At 36.9% G+C, this 15,706-nt stretch overlaps 1 protein-coding gene and 1 long non-coding RNA gene across 3 annotated transcripts; both read left to right on the top strand.

Annotated features, from left to right (window-relative positions):
• Positions 1-10,343: 10,343 nt before the first annotated feature.
• LOC132051168 (uncharacterized) lies at positions 10,344-12,191 on the top strand. The gene is made up of 3 exons (XR_009413611.1): positions 10,344-10,845; positions 11,579-11,725; positions 12,059-12,191. It is a non-coding gene; the product is annotated as an uncharacterized LOC132051168 (long non-coding RNA).
• A 42-nt stretch (positions 12,192-12,233) lies between these two features.
• LOC132051167 (ankyrin repeat-containing protein NPR4-like) lies at positions 12,234-14,822 on the top strand. 2 transcript variants are annotated; one of them, XR_009413610.1, is made up of 3 exons: positions 12,234-12,404; positions 12,864-13,297; positions 14,179-14,822. XR_009413610.1 is itself a non-coding variant. In XM_059442431.1 (2 exons), exon 2 carries the CDS (start codon positions 14,295-14,297, stop codon positions 14,787-14,789), a length of 495 nt encoding a protein of 164 aa, XP_059298414.1. In that variant the 5' UTR covers positions 12,830-13,297; positions 14,179-14,294; the 3' UTR covers positions 14,790-14,822. The 2 variants fall into 2 exon arrangements, 1 of the variants encoding a protein (XP_059298414.1); XM_059442431.1 differs by lacking the exon at positions 12,234-12,404 and having other exon boundaries at positions 12,830-13,297.
• The last annotated feature ends 884 nt before the right edge of the window (positions 14,823-15,706 follow it).

Raw genomic sequence — 15,706 nt, 5'->3', positions numbered from 1 at the left:
AAATACTTTATTTACCAACTTGTATCTTATATGAACAAAACTCATATTCCTATAAATAAATTATCCACATATATTAAATAAATATGTTTCAAAAAGTACCACAATTAAATCACCGTGCCATCAATTCCCGCAAGTCAAGAATACCCCTTAAAACTACGAAAAGGGTATTTTAGCAAAAACGGGTTCAAAAGTGCTAAACAACCAAACGGGTCGTTACAAATGATAAGAAGCATAATTTCAGGCCATCAAGTTCTTACTCTCAGGCTAGTGTGGGTCAGTCGACTTATACTCATCCGATATGCAGCAAGTGTAACAGGAGACACTCGTGCGAGTGTCGTGTGGGTCCGATGCCTCCGCTTAGATGTGGGTCGAAGGGCCATTTTCGAAGGGATCGTCCATCAGCCAGATAGGGTACTGGAGGTAATATGGCGCAGTCCACAAATTCAGCAGCTCCTCGTCACAATCAGGCCCAGTAGGGGGGTGGAACGGCAAGGTCCGGCAATACAGGCGGTGGTCAAAACCGTTTGTATGCATTGACAGGTCGTCAGGATACAGAGGCTAGAGCAGATATTGTCACAGGTACACTCACAGTTTTCACTTTTGAAGTATATGCCCTTATTGACCCAGGATCCACCTTATCTTATGTAACCCCTTTTGTTGCTAAGAAATTTGGGTTTGAACCGGAAAAGTTACATGAACCCTTTGAAGTGTCCACCCCAGTGGGAGAGTCAGTCATAGCTAGACGTATTTATAGGGGTTGCCCAGTTTTAGTCTATCACCGCAGAACCATAGCTGATTTAGCGGAATTAGAAATGGTAGACTTTGATGTGATCATGGGTATGGATTGGTTAGCTTCATGTTATGCCACAAAGATGTTGTAGAACTAAAGTTGTAAGATTCGAGTTTCCTAATGAGCCAATCATAGAATGGGAGGGTAATTCAGTAGTACCAGGGGTAGATTTGTTTCTTATCTAAAAGCCGTAAAAAATGATTTTCAAGGGTTATATCTATCACCTAGTTCGAGTCAAGGATTCGTATGCCCGCACTCCAACTCTCCAACGTACTCAGCTTGTAAATGAATTTCGAGAGATCTTTCCCGAAGATCTTCCAGGAGTCCCTCCTGACAGGGAGATTCAATTTGGAATTGATCTACTTCCCGATACTCAGCCGTTATCTATTCCGCCATACAGAATGGCTCCAGCAGAGTTAAAAGAATTAAAAGTCCAGTTGAAAAATCTTCTTGACAAGGGATTTATTAGGCCCAGTGTTTCGCCTTGGGGTGCGCCAGTTTTATTTGTCTGAAAGAAGGATGGTTCCTTATGCATGTGTATTGACTACCGTTAATTGAACAAGGTCACCATTAAGAACATGTACCCTCTTCCTAGAATAGATGACTTATTTGACCAACTTCAGGGCGCCCAATGTTATTCCAAGATTGACCTCAGATCAGGCTATCATCAATTAAAGGTTAAGGAAGTTGATATTCCGAAGATCGCTTTCAGAACCCATTATGGCCATTTTGAATTTCTTGTTATGTCATTTGGGTTGACAAATGCGCCAGCTGCTTTTATGGATCTTATAAACAGGGTCTTCAAGCCTTATCTCGACTTATTCGTCATTGTCTTCATTGATGATATTTTGGTGTATTCCCGTAATGAGGCTGATCATGCAGAACATCTCAGAATAGTGTTGCGTACTCTTAAAGATCGCGAACTTTTTGCAAAATCTCAAAGTGTGAGTTTTAGCTTAAGTCAGTGGCATTCTTAGGCCATGTGATCTCAGGAGAAGGTGTTAAAGTTGACTCTCAGAAGATTGATGCGGTAAGAAGTTGGCCCAGACCCACTTCAGTTTCCGATATAAGGAGTTTCTTGGGTCTGGTAGGCTATTATAGACATTTCGTTGAAGGATTTTCCTCTATTTCTGCTCCGTTGACTAAGTTGACCCAGAAGAAGGTTAAGTTCCAATGGTCAGATGCTTGTGAGTGAAGCTTTGAAGAGTTGAAGAGGAGATTGACTTCTGCTCCAGTTTTGACGCTACCAGAAGGAACCGAAGGGTTCGTGATTTGTTGTGATGCTTCGGGAGTTGGTCTCGAATGTGTCTTAATGCAGCATGGTAAGGTTGTAGCTTATGCATCTCGTCAGCTCAAGGTTCACGAAAAGAATTATCCGACTCATGACCTAGAGTTGGCAGTTGTAGTTTTTGCACTTAAGATATGGAGTCATTATTTGTATGGAGTGCATGTTGATATTTTCACAGATTATAAAAGCTTGCAGTATATCTTCAAGCAAAGGGAGCTGAATCTTAGGTAGATGAGATGGCTCGAATTGCTTAAGGATTATGATGTGGATATTCTCCATTATCCGGGGAAAGCGAATGTAGTAGCCGATGCTCTTAGTCGGTGCTCCATAGGGAGTTTAGCCCACGTTGATGCAGATAAGAGAGTTATGACCAAGGAAGTTCACCGTTTGGCTAGTCTTGGAGTTCGACTTTTAGACTCCGAGGATGGCGGCGTGGTTGTTCAGAATAGAGCTCTTTCCTCTTTAGTCGTTGAAGTCAAGGAGAAACAGTTTAATGATCCCTACTTGTTGCAGTGAGAGAGGGATTCACAAGTATAAGGCGACGGCTTTTGAACAAGGGGAGATGATGGTACCTTGAGGTACCGAGGCGGTTATGTGTTCCGTATGTAGATGGGCTCGTAGAGCGAATCATGTCGAAGCTCACAACCTGTATTCCATTCACCCAGGTTCCACTAAGATGTACCATGATCTTAAGGAGATTTATTGGTGGAATGATATGAAGAAGAATGTAGCAGATTTTGTAGCTAAGTGTCCGAATTGTCAGCAAGTGAAAGCCGAACACCGAGGGCCTGGTGGCTTGGCTCATAAGATCGATATTCCCCCTGAAATGAGAAATGATCAATATGGACTTTGTATCGTGTCTACCTCTCGTTCGGCTAGGAGACATGACTCTATTTGGGTGATCGTTCACCGTGCTTACTAAGTCAGCGCACTTTTTACCACCAAGACCACATATTCGCGATAAGATTATGCCAAGTCAGATGTTAATGAAATTGTCGGTTGCATGGGACCCCGGTCCATTATTTCAGATCGTGGTGCTCGGTTCCATGGCGAACTTCCGGAAATCCTTTCGAAAGGATTGGGTATAAAGGTGAACCTTAGCAAGCTTTTCATCCGTGCAGACGGATACGGCCAGGACGAGCGTACTATTTAGACTGCGGAGGATTTGTTGAGAGCATGCGTCTTGGATTTCAAAGGTAATTGGGATGATCACTTGCCTCTCATCGAGTTTTCCCTATAATAACAGCTTATCACGCTAGCATTGGGATGGCACCGTTTGAAGCTCGTATGGGCGAAGGTGTAGATCACTAATCGGTTAGTTCGAAGTTGGTGAGCGGAGTTGTTAGGGATCGATTTAGTTTATCAAGCTATGGAGAAAGTCAAGTTAATACGGAGCGTTTGAAAACGGCTCGAGTCACCGAAGTCTTATACGAGATGTGAGGTGAAGGGACTTAGAATTTTCGAAATGATTGGGTATTCCTTTAAAGTCTCACCCATGAAGGGTGTTATGAGATTTGGCAAGAAAGGGAAGCTCAGTCCCAGATATATTGGACCTTATAGAATTATGCGAAAGGTCGGTCTAGTAGCCTATGAACTTGAGTTGCCACAAGATTTGACTGCTGTACATCCCGTGTTTTATGTGTCCATGGTGAGGAAGTGTGTAGGAGACCCATCGTTGATTGTTCCTGCTGATATTATAACAGTTAAGGATGGGTTAACTTATGAGGAGATCCCAGTAGCCAGTTTTGACCGTCAGGTTCGCAAGTTGAGAACTAAAGAAGTAGCCTCAGTGAAATTCCTGTGGAGGAGCCAGAAGGTTGAGGAAGCTACATGGGAGAGGGGGATATGAAATCCAAGTACCCATTTTTGTTTGAACAGCAAGCAGAGAACTCTCAAGGTAACTTTCCATAGCCCATGTCATGTTATGTCTCATGTTTCACGCTCATGTCATGTATCCAGAGCTCATGTTTCATGTCTCATGCCAAAGTATCCATGTTTTCATGTAATCACATCATTTCATGTCTCATGTTTCATGTTATGTTTTCTTCACATTCGTGTATTCAAGCCATGCCCAGCCATATTCTTAACCATGACCCATCATTCGAGGACGAATGATCCTAAGGGGGAGATATTGTAACACCTCGTATCTTTAACCTAAGTTTTGACCATGATCCTAGACTTAGAAAATCAGATAAAGGATGTGAGAATTGGAATTTTCCTGTTCAGTTATAAGATGGGGGTTTACGCCCATGAACAGTGACCGTATTTCAGTATACGGGCCGTAATTCAAGTCGTATACTGGTACCAAGGATTTCTGAGCATTCTGGAATTTGGCATTTGGATGTTACATTGTTAAATACGGACCATATTTCAAAATACGGCCTGTATTTCAAAACCTATTTGGAATTTGAGAAAACTTCCTTGATGAAAGTTGTAGAGCTTTGAAATACCTTTCCAATGGTATATTATGGGGGTCAAACGGACATCTGTGCAAAGATTTATGGCCATTTTACTGAAGAGACACAGTGCAGTTCATACGGAATACGGACCATATTTCAAAATACGGCCCGTCTTTCAAAATACGGCCAGTATTTAACTGGGCGTAAAATTTAATTTTCCAGAACAGTATATATTCGTCCATATCAGTTCAAATCATTATTTTTCATTCCTTCAAGCCCTAGCACGACCTCCTACCCTCCTCCATCATTAAGAACACCAAGGTAAGCCTACTCTAATTATTCCAAGTCAATTCTAATACATATCCTTGTAATCTAAACAAGAAATCATCATTCCTAAAACTAGGGTTTTCAAGAAAACCCATCTCAAGGTTCAAGATTCAAGATTTTGGAAATCCTTTTCAAAGCTCAAGTCTTTAATTCAAGTTTTGGAGCGACTAAGGTATGTAGAGTTACTATCTACGTGTGGGAACATCATTGTTCTTCCCCACGCCTCCTAATCCATAAAATATGAAACTTTACAAAACTAGGGTTTCTATTCTATACTATGCTCATGATAACCCTAGGTCCATGTCTATGACTATATTATGTTTGAATTGCTATTATTCTATCATTGTGTTCTTGATACTCATTATGATTATTGAGAATCGGTCCGTAATTCATGAAAACCCATATTTTGTATTCCATGGGTTCTTGCATGCATGTTTTTGACTAAGAATGATTATTTCATGAATATCCTATATGTCTACAAGTTTTCATGCAATTAAATCATATAATTACTTTCATGCCATGATACAAGAAATATACATGCTAAATACAAGTTATTTCATGAAACCATGCTACAAGTTATCTCACGAAACCATGATACAAGCTATGTTACAAGTTACTTCGTGAAATCATGATTACAAGTTATTTACAAGTTATTTCACGAAAATCATAGGCTTCTTAGCCAACTATATTATGTTCATGTTTTTGGGAGTTGCACGAATTACCGAGAAGGCTCCGATAGCCTGAAACTACGTAGCCACCGTAGGATAAGGATCGCTCCGCCCGCTTAGGACGATACCTTAATTTTACACCGAATGGATCCATCGCACGTTACCACCTTATACCCCGGCAAGGTATAGGGGGGCTCGCCGGTCCCATGAGGTACCGTACTTCACGTACCCACGTGGTGATATCACATTGTCGGTTTATGAAATGCTCTCCCTACTTATCATGTTTTACGTATGTTATATATATATATATATATATATATGTATGTATGTATCCATGCTCATGCTCATGCTCATGTTCATGTCCAGGTTTTCAGTTTCAGTTCTTATCATGCTATTCCATGTCCCATGTTATTTCTTTCGAGCTTTTTTATACATACCAAGACATTCAATGTGTCGACGTCCCCTTTTATTGCTAGGGGCCGCATTTCACGACGCAGTGACGGATGGGGTGACGACGCCTCTCGCTCATTAGGACCGCACGTACTGGGCCTATTGGTGAGCCCCATCTCATTCGGGTTTAGACATTGTCATTCTTTAATTAGTTTTGCATCTAAAGGTATGTCTTTGGGGGCCTTGTCCCAGGCAAGTATGTTTTCCAGTCAGACTCATGATAGAGGTTTCATAGACTAGACAAGTCAGTTATGTGATGTCAGACATTCGGAGTCGTATAGCCATTTTGGCTCATTCATGTTATTTCCGCACTCATGTTTAAACAAGTATTTTTATTAAGTATTATGACTTACTACGTTTTATAAAGGCGCATCATGCATTCACGTTATATTCCGCTCATATATGCCTCATGATGATTCAGCAAGCTATGTGGTTCGCTCGGTCACATGCAGTAAAGCACCGAGTGTCGTGTTTCGCCCAGGCCATGGTTCGGGGCGTGACAATTTCACCCAACTCATTTTCGTTATTTCAAGATTTTTTGTTACAGGATTTTTAGTAAGACAAAGACATTATTACAGATTTTTTGTTGTCTTGTTATAATGTTCAAAACGAAGAGTAGAAATGAACAACTTTTTTCTTTTTCTATTATATTGTGTATAATGTTCACAATGAATTACATTTACCAATAAAAAGACTTGTGAAATGAACTTCAATATTTCAAGTTGTAGTCCAAATTCTTTTGAGAAGTTAAACAAACTTCAAATATCAAATAAAGTAACATTATTTTCATGTGAAGTTGTTAGAGAAACGGGTGCTTTAGATTTTGCTATAGGAAGCTGCACACTTCAATTTCCAACATTTATGTTGCATTTCTCAGTAGAAGTGGGTTGATTGGAAGATGAACATATTGATTTATTAACTTTGAATATTTGAAGCACAAAAAAGGCGCCTTATATTTTCTTGAATCTATGAAAAAATGGTGGCTTGTTGGTATGCTATTGAAGAATTACTCCGGGGATAGGGAAATATATTTTCGGAAACTGCACAATTTTTTAGAGATAATCTGCAATTACACTTCTTTTTGGAAACTGTACAAAGCAGAGATTATAACGAGAATGGGTTGGGTGAAATAAAGTGACAAGTCGGATCCGGTGATAATTTAATTCGGGTGTAAATAGGGGGAAATGGGTTGGGCCATTGTGATTGTGACACATGGCAGACCTTGTAACTTAAGGGCATATTTGGCCCACAAAAGATAACTAGCAACAAGACACGATTGACTCAATAAGATAACAAGAGTTTATTATTAATAAGATAACGAAGGGTATAAATAAACTATTTCCCAAAGTTCAGGGTTAATTTTGGCCCTTTTCCGTTTCCCATTTACACACCAAACCTAAACTTAAAACCTAACAATATTTTCTTCCCTTGGTAAATATAAGTAATAAATTAGTACCAAAAAATTCAAGTTATATAGTACTATGTTCTTGAACATAAATATGACACAGTGCTTTTGCATGTGGCTATAATTTTTATGTTCCACTGAATTTGAAAAAATGAAGAGTATTATCCGCATCAAGCTAAGCTAATTAAACCTATAAAAATATGCACGTCTTAGGAGTACAAACTGCAAAGAATATAATTATACAGATTAACAATTTTACTAATAAACGAGGCTATCCTTCCAGTAACGTTGACCTTTTATCTTCCCACTTCCTAATTAACTTAATTGCAAGTTGGAAAGAGTGGTAATCAGTTTTATTTTCTGCATTGATCCATGGCTTCAAATGCAGAGATTCCCAACCCCTACCCTTACTTATTTGTATCAACAAAGCTATCAAATTCGAATTACATTCTACGGAAAGCCCAGATAGTTTGTCTCCTAGAGTCTCAAGATTTAGTTGGTTTCATTGACGGAATAATCACATCACCATCAGAAACGGTAAGCATCGGTCCATGAGCTATGCTAAAAAATAAGAATTAGCGACGGATAAATGAGATCTAGAAGCACTCTGCAACTTTCTCTCTTCCCTAGCCTTTTTTCTTTTTTTAACTTTTTCAAAGGGCAATGAAGACCTTCCTTATAAGTTCTTGCTCGATCGAAAGGATATAACACATGCCAAAACCTTAGCTTCGCTAAGTTTATGAGGTCTAACCTTCACCGCGACATTAGTGGCTTAGCTCTTTCTGTAGCTGAACAGTTAAATTCATCACTAGTAGATGGATTATCAAAAGATTCTTAGCTATGAACAATTTAGCGACAAAGTTTGTAGTTAATTCCAATTTGTTTTCATTCATAGTGTGTTGATTACGTGCAATGGAAAAGGACTCACCGGCTTGTTAAAGGATGGATCCTAGGCTCTCTTACTGAACAACTCCTACCATATATGGTCGATAAAGTTACTGCTAGAGACGTTTGGCTGGAGTTAGATCAAATCTTCAATCCTCCAGGTGAGAAAAATCTGCAATGAATTATGTTAGCAATGAATTAATTGTTCTTTAGAAATTTGAGTATCTTAAATTTAAAAAGTTCTATTTATATAAAAATAAAAATAAAAAAAATTGTTTTTAACGATTGAGTATTATTTTAGGAAATAGGAATAGTCTTTGGGTACAAGAAATTTTGCTAAGAAAATTGCATTTGAGATGAATATAAAATCAAAATTTCGTTATAAATGTGTAATATATAGAGAAAAATAATTTGATGAGAATTTTGAGGATGGAATAATAACGTCACTTGAAGAATCTTTTAGGGTGGCTTACTTCTTATACTTTGTAGACCAATTGATGTTTTTCCCAATCAAAATGGATTGGAACAATTCAAAGCGTGTGAACATATTTTTTATTTAGTGGTTAAAAATCGTGATTACTAGATGATGAGAAATCCAATAAAAACATTGCCGTAACCATCAAAGTTCCTTAAAACATAATAATCATCCTAATATTGATTGTTTGGACTTATTTTTCAAATTAAAAATGTTCAAGAAAATATATATTATAAGTAGAAGAGAATACTATAATCAGTAATTCAATCAGATAAAAAGACTTGATTTTACTTCAAATACTGATATTGCTTATAGAATAATATTAACAATTCATATTTAATTGCATTTGCGCTAACAAGTTTTTGTTAAAATTTAAATTGATAAAATCTTGCGGAATATCAACAATGTCATAGAGGGGGAGAGGGGTAGCGCCTTAACGAACCAAGATGGAAAAGGACACTACGTGACACATTGAAAATAAATATATTCCATTGATCCGCTGGTCGGCTTCACAGAGTGGGAGAGGCGCAACACCGTAACGAACCAAGATGGGAGAGGGTGAACGGTGAGGCTGGCAGCGGTTGCTCAAAAAGCAAATCTCGGTGGTTATGGCTAACTTTATCTTTATTTTAGGAGAAAGTATATTTTGGGTACTTTGTATAAACAATAAAGAACTTCTAAAATTTGTCTTATTTATTTCCAATGTGTCACCTAGTGTCCTTTTCCCAAATTTACATGATACAATTAAGGCCTTCAATTGATTAGCTATATTATCAATTGATATAGAATTATTAGAAGATACCCATAAAGAAAAGTTAGGAAAATAAGTTTCAAAAAAAAAATATATACACTTTTATTAAAAAATTATCCTTAAGGCCTTTTGTCAAAGTTTGGCTTTAGGCCACAAATATGGTTGAGCTGCCTCGATTCATTGTCTCCTCCCCACCCATCCAATGCCCCCAACGCCACCCCCACCCTTGGCCATCCCAACCCCTTTCACCCCCACTCTTCACCTCAATTCACCCCATAGTGTTTTGCTAGATTACATATAAATGCTCTTGGGATAAAGTTTTTTGGGTTACTTACCAAATACTAGAAAATAAGTCAGAAACCTATTTATTTTTCAAGAAAGTATTTTCTAGATTAAAAAAATCATGGAAACATTTTCCGTCATACCAAACACACCTAAGTGAATATAATAAGTCACCATATTTTCACAAGTTGGGATTCATGGAATGTAGTAGCCGCGCCTGCCCTGAGCATCTACATATGGATATGATGCTATTTTCACTCCTCCAACTGGAATTTGTTGAAGAATAAGCCATCTGGGTTAAAATTATAGATAATAAAAGATGAGTTTCTTGAAACCCTAATTTAAATAAAGAACAAGTAGCATAGACATGCTTCTGATCAATAGGGAGAAAGGGCTTTTTTAATTCAAGATCCATTTTAACTAAAAAAAATTCCTTAAGAAATTCATTGAATATATATAAATTTTTACTTTAGAACCTAGTAACGTAAAAGGACTTGAATTTCGAACCCATAAGCTTCAAACCTTAGCTCCACCTCTGAACGTAATGTTATTTTTTGTTGAAAGTCATTTTTTGGAAGGAGTATAATAAAATAATCACATTTGTGATCTAATTTTACAGAAGGTGGCGAGGAAGATAACAATCTGCACTGCTCTACGGAAGATTACAACTTGTACTTGCCACTATACAGAGCTTCACTGAGCGGGAATTGGAAGGAAGCAAGACCATTCTTTACTGGAGAGAATAAAGCAAGCAGAGTTGTGCTCAACTCCTTCTTACAGACATCACTACATGTCGCGGTTGGCTCAAAGAATGATAATGCCAAGCATTTCATTGAGAAATTGGTGGAGTCGATGCCCGACGATCCCTTGGACATGAAAGACCATTATGGAGATACTCCTCTTCACTATGCTGCTGGATTTGGCAACTTAGATGCAGCTAAAATCCTTGTTCCCCGAAATAAGCATTTGCCTAATATTGTTTTCCAATCCATGAAGCAGCTGATTATGCCTACATTTCTGCGGATGTGTATATTTATCTCTTGAGTGTCACCACGGTTCGTGATCCTTTTAATGGCTCCAGTGGCATTAGGCTTCTTCGTAGATTACTCCATTCGAACAAGTGCGGTACGAGCATATTATCTATTACTCCCTTATATCTCTTATTGCAGTGTTCTTCTAAAACTTACGATTTCATTCCCCGCTTACACAGTTCATTTGATCAATTTTTAAGATAATGTATACTGGCCACCAGGGAGGCTCAATGAAATTTATAGCCTAAAGTCAAGCTTTAATTTAAGGCCTTGCAACTTAGCTTATATAAAAAAAATTCATATATACACTTATTTGGAGTTAGTCGTCTAGCCTTTTTCAAATGCTAAGTTATTACTTGTAGTTACTTTCTAATCAATTTCTTCTGATATTTCTTTTGGATTGATATATATTCAATCCATTTAATATATTGTTGTTGAAACATTGCTGATATCAAGTAAGATTTTTATTAACTTTAATGGTAAAGGTTGTTTCTACTGAGTAAATAATATAAATTGTAAACATTATTTTGTACTGAGTAATATGCGCTATAATAGTATTTAGTTCTAAAATTGTGTAGGTCTGACAACGTATCACATATGCCCAAAATAAAAAAGTATTGAACTCGAGTTCAATCACTTGTGTAGCTAAGTTGTATCACATATGCCCAAAATAAAAAAAGTATTGAACTCGAGTCCAATCACTTGTGTAGCTAGGTTGTATACATCACCATTGATCTATTTCTTTCAGGCAGAGATTATTACTGACTAATTACTCCAACAATTTTATCTCATTTTAGTTTATTAACATTAGCAAGTTTAATTGGCAGATTTAGCTACAGAGTTGGTCGAACAACATCCTGATTTGGCCATACATGACCCACATCAAGATTCTGCTTTGGCGGAGCTAGCTACAAAGGAATTTTCACTCCTTCGTGGACATCGTTTAAGCATTTGGCAACGATTACTCTTCTGTTGTGAGTTTGGCCTCCTCTTCCTCCTGTTTTTGTCTTTAAAGGTTACTAGTATATCCGTTCTATTTTATGTGACCCTAACTTTTAAATTTAATTAAAAAAGAATGACACTGCTACATTGTCAGAACTTTTAACTTTGAACTTCTCATTTTATCTTCAATTGCATGCTCTTCTAACCATATAAATGTCATGGCATACCACTAGTTCTAAATTTTTTGGCATATGTCAAATGAGTCTTTCTTTCTTAAAACTCTGTATATAATCAAATACCATTGTATAAAAATGAAATGGGCGTAATGTAAATCGTGTTTAATTGATAGCTTTTGTTCTCTTTAGATGTTCCTATCAGATCGACTTCCAGGGGTCAAAAAAAAAAAATACCAACTGACATCGAGAACGTAACAAATGAACCACAAATGTTTAAGCCAAAAAATTGCTGGCTTTCACCAATTTGTGATCGGATTTACTTACAGTGCTTGGGAGTCTTATCAAAGTTTCCTTTAATTTTTCCTTCAATTTTCAAGAGAAAAATCAAGAGGATAAAGACAAACTTAATTTACTGAAATAGTAAAAATGGCATGTATTTCTATACACATAATGTTTAACTGATAACTTGGTTTAATTCGCATCACAGTGATCAAGAAATTGGCTGGCCTTTCATTTGATGTTCTTGAAAGATTAGGTAAGCTCCTGTACGTACTATCCTGGTTTCGCTGTTCGTGGCTTTTAAATTCACCGTTCCCTATTTCACAATACGCCACTAGCGCATTGACTACCTAGGCAGAAACAATATACACAGCCAATCCCAATTTATGAGACACTTTTCGAGATTCAAATTGTGTACATAATGCTCTTTTTTTTTCATTATATTGGCATGAATTAAAAAAAGCAACTTATAGTACTTATCGTATAGTTTTTGAATATCTAAATTTTCATTTTAAAAATTGAAGTTGATCTAATTCAATTTAGTTTCAAAGATTAGTCAAATTGACTCTCGAAAAAATGAAAGGTGCCACAAAATTGAGACGAAGGAGTAGAATGAAACCCTAGTTAAGATTTTTTTTTTCAATCCCTAGATTAATTTCCTTGTGCATTGGATCCTTCAAAGCTATTCTGCTCATTGTCTGGCCCCAAATTGCAGTGCCATCTTTGAAACTCAACCGAGACAAAAAGTCGGAATACTACAATGCAGTTAAGCTTGCCGAATGCTTATGCGAGAAAATAGAAAGTTTGAGTTGCGAAGAAGTTGCAACAATTGCTAGTGGTCCTCTCCTTGAAGCAGCAAAATATGACAACTATGAGCTTGTTGAAGCTATCGTGACAAAATTTCCTTCACTACTTTACTATAACGACGGGAATGAAAAGAATATATTTCACCTTGCGATAGAGAATCGATGTGAAAATGTGTTTAACTTGGTCTATCAGATGAGTCAACATAGAAACTCGTTGATGATTTTAGCCGACTCATCTCGCCATACTATGCTGCATTTTGCTGGACAATTGGCGCCACAAAATAAACTAAACCTAGTTCCTGGCCCAGCTCTTCAGATTTAACGAGAATTACAGTGGTTTAAGGTGCGTAGTTATATATACTCCCTCTATCATTTTAGGTAAAGCCGTCTGATTGGTCTGGTTGGGCATGGTTTAAAAGACATAAATAATTTTTTTTAGAATTTGTGATTGTAAATGTATCATGACATTTCTGTGGTTATAAAATCATGTCGTGAAAGATAAAACATGAAGCTTAACATTAACTTGTTCTTAAATGTAAGTAAACTTCTACAATATATTTTTGGAAGACATTAAAATGGAAAGACTCATATAAAACGGAATGGAGGGTAGGTTCAAAGTAGAGAAAATGATAAAAAATGATCCTTTATGTTTGAGGGTATGTTCAAAGTAGTCATTTAAGTATACACTGAGCTTTTTTCATCTTTTAAGTTTGCCAAAAGTTAATACTTTTGGTCTCCATCAAATACAACAAATTCTGCCTCTTAGATTTCACGGAAACTGCGAGCAAAAGAACAAGAAATTAGTGAGAATTCACATTTAGATGTATAATTTCTATAATTTTTTATCCATTTTTGGAGTCTGGTTCAGCTTTTTGAGGTGTATTTTCTGTTGTATTTCGTATCTTTTTGGTGTTTAGTGCAGCTTTTTGTGTTGTATTTTTTTTAGGATTTGATAGGACTTTCTTAGTGTTTAAGGTTAATTATTTTTTTCACAATTTCCATCAAATCTTTTTAAAAATAGTTCATTTTTTTAAGAACAACCAAAAGTGTTAAATTTTGATAAACTTAACGTACCAAAACTGCTCAATGCATATTTAAGGGACTACTTTGGATGTACCCTCAAACATAAGGGACCATTTTTGTCATTCTCTCATGGAAAGTATGAACCCTTACCCTTTTAGCAGCAGGTCTTCACTAATAAGAGTACATAACAATGTTGTATAGGAAGTAAAGAATCTTGTACCGCCTTTTCATCGGGAATTCTGCAACAATGATAACAACACTCCAAGTGAAGTATTTACTAAGGAACATGCTGATTGAAGATAAAAGGAGAGGAATGGATGAAAGGTACAACAAATTCATGCACAATTGCAGCCGTACTCATTGCTGCCATTGCATTTGCTGCAGCAATTACAGTTCCAGGTGGCAATGATGGTGAAAGTGGACTCCCCATTTTCGCAAGAAACAGTGCTTTCATTGTTTTCGCTATCTCAAATGCAGCATCACTATTCACTTCTAGCACGTCTTTGTTGGTGTTTTTGTCCGTTTTGACTTCCCGTTATGCAAAAGAAGATTTCCTATATGCTTTGCCTAGAAGTTTGATTCTTGGTTTGCTCACTCTATTTCTCTCCATAACACTCATGACAGTTAGCTTCAGTGCCACAGTGTATATTGTGTTCAGGCAGAAGAAAGTATATGTGCTTGTCCCTGTAATTGTAATGGCTTGTTTACCTATCATCTCATTTGTGCTTTTGCAGTTTCCACTTCTTGCTGCTTTGATTTCTTCCAATTGGCGTGGCATCTTTGGCAAGAAGAGTAACCGCCCATTTTATTGAGGAAATTGTTTATAATTGTGGCGACTCGTTGAATCGAACCTGCTGTACCAAAAGTCCATGTTTGAGATTCTTAAATTATCAAATTCAAATGTAAAACATTTGATTGTAGCGTTGTCTCAGAGTCTCAAGGCGAGCTCCGAGGCATCGCAAAATGCAGCGAGTACTGGTGAGGTGTAATTATATTGGGATCGTGGGAGTGGGAGGTAAGTCCCAATCTTCCGAGCGTTTTCTTAAGAGTTAGCCCCAATATTCTGGGCATTCATTTGGAACCTAACATAAGCCCCAAAAACTTTTTAAATTTGAGCCAAAATTGCTTAATAAATTCTCTCTCTCTCTCTCTCTCTCTCTCTCTCTATATATATATATATATATATATATATATATATATATATATATATATATATATATATATATATTCAAAAGTTAATTCCTACTAGTAAATTCCCAAACTAAAAGAAACTCAAAAGTAAATTTTTTCAAAATTATTTATCCTAATTTCGTATTTATTTCTCTTTGGGTCTTTGCCTGCAAAATGCAAACTACAAAGCAATCGTTTCGTTTTTCAAGACTTATAGCCTATTTGGCCAAGCTTTTAGGAGGCCAAAAGTGCTTATTTTAAAAGAAAAATGAAGTGATTGGATAAACTTTTGAGAGAAAATAAGTGATTTTGTAGAATACCAAAAATTAAAAAAAGTAGTTTTTCCCCAAAACACTTTTGAGAGAATATATATACTTATAGCCTGTTTGGCACACTTCAGCTCTTCACCAAACGATCCCTTAATGCTTATGGGCTAATTACCATTTAAGCCAAACGGGCTGGAGTTTTTCGGGCCCGCCCAACTAACTAACCATTACCAGTTTCTCCCCAAAGCCCCTTAAATCCCTTCTTCTCACCACCATCGTCTCCACCAAATTCT

Source organism: Lycium ferocissimum, chromosome 3 (assembly GCF_029784015.1).
Source record: "Lycium ferocissimum isolate CSIRO_LF1 chromosome 3, AGI_CSIRO_Lferr_CH_V1, whole genome shotgun sequence".
Taxonomy (NCBI): domain Eukaryota; kingdom Viridiplantae; phylum Streptophyta; class Magnoliopsida; order Solanales; family Solanaceae; genus Lycium; species Lycium ferocissimum.
The sequence above is the reverse complement of the archived record's forward strand: the minus strand, read 5'-3'. Positions and strand labels throughout refer to the sequence as shown.

Excerpts from the sequence above, each read along its gene's own strand:
- LOC132051167 (XM_059442431.1), top strand. The coding sequence starts at position 14,295 with ATGAAAGGTACAACAAATTCATGCACAATTGCAGCCGTACTCATTGCT.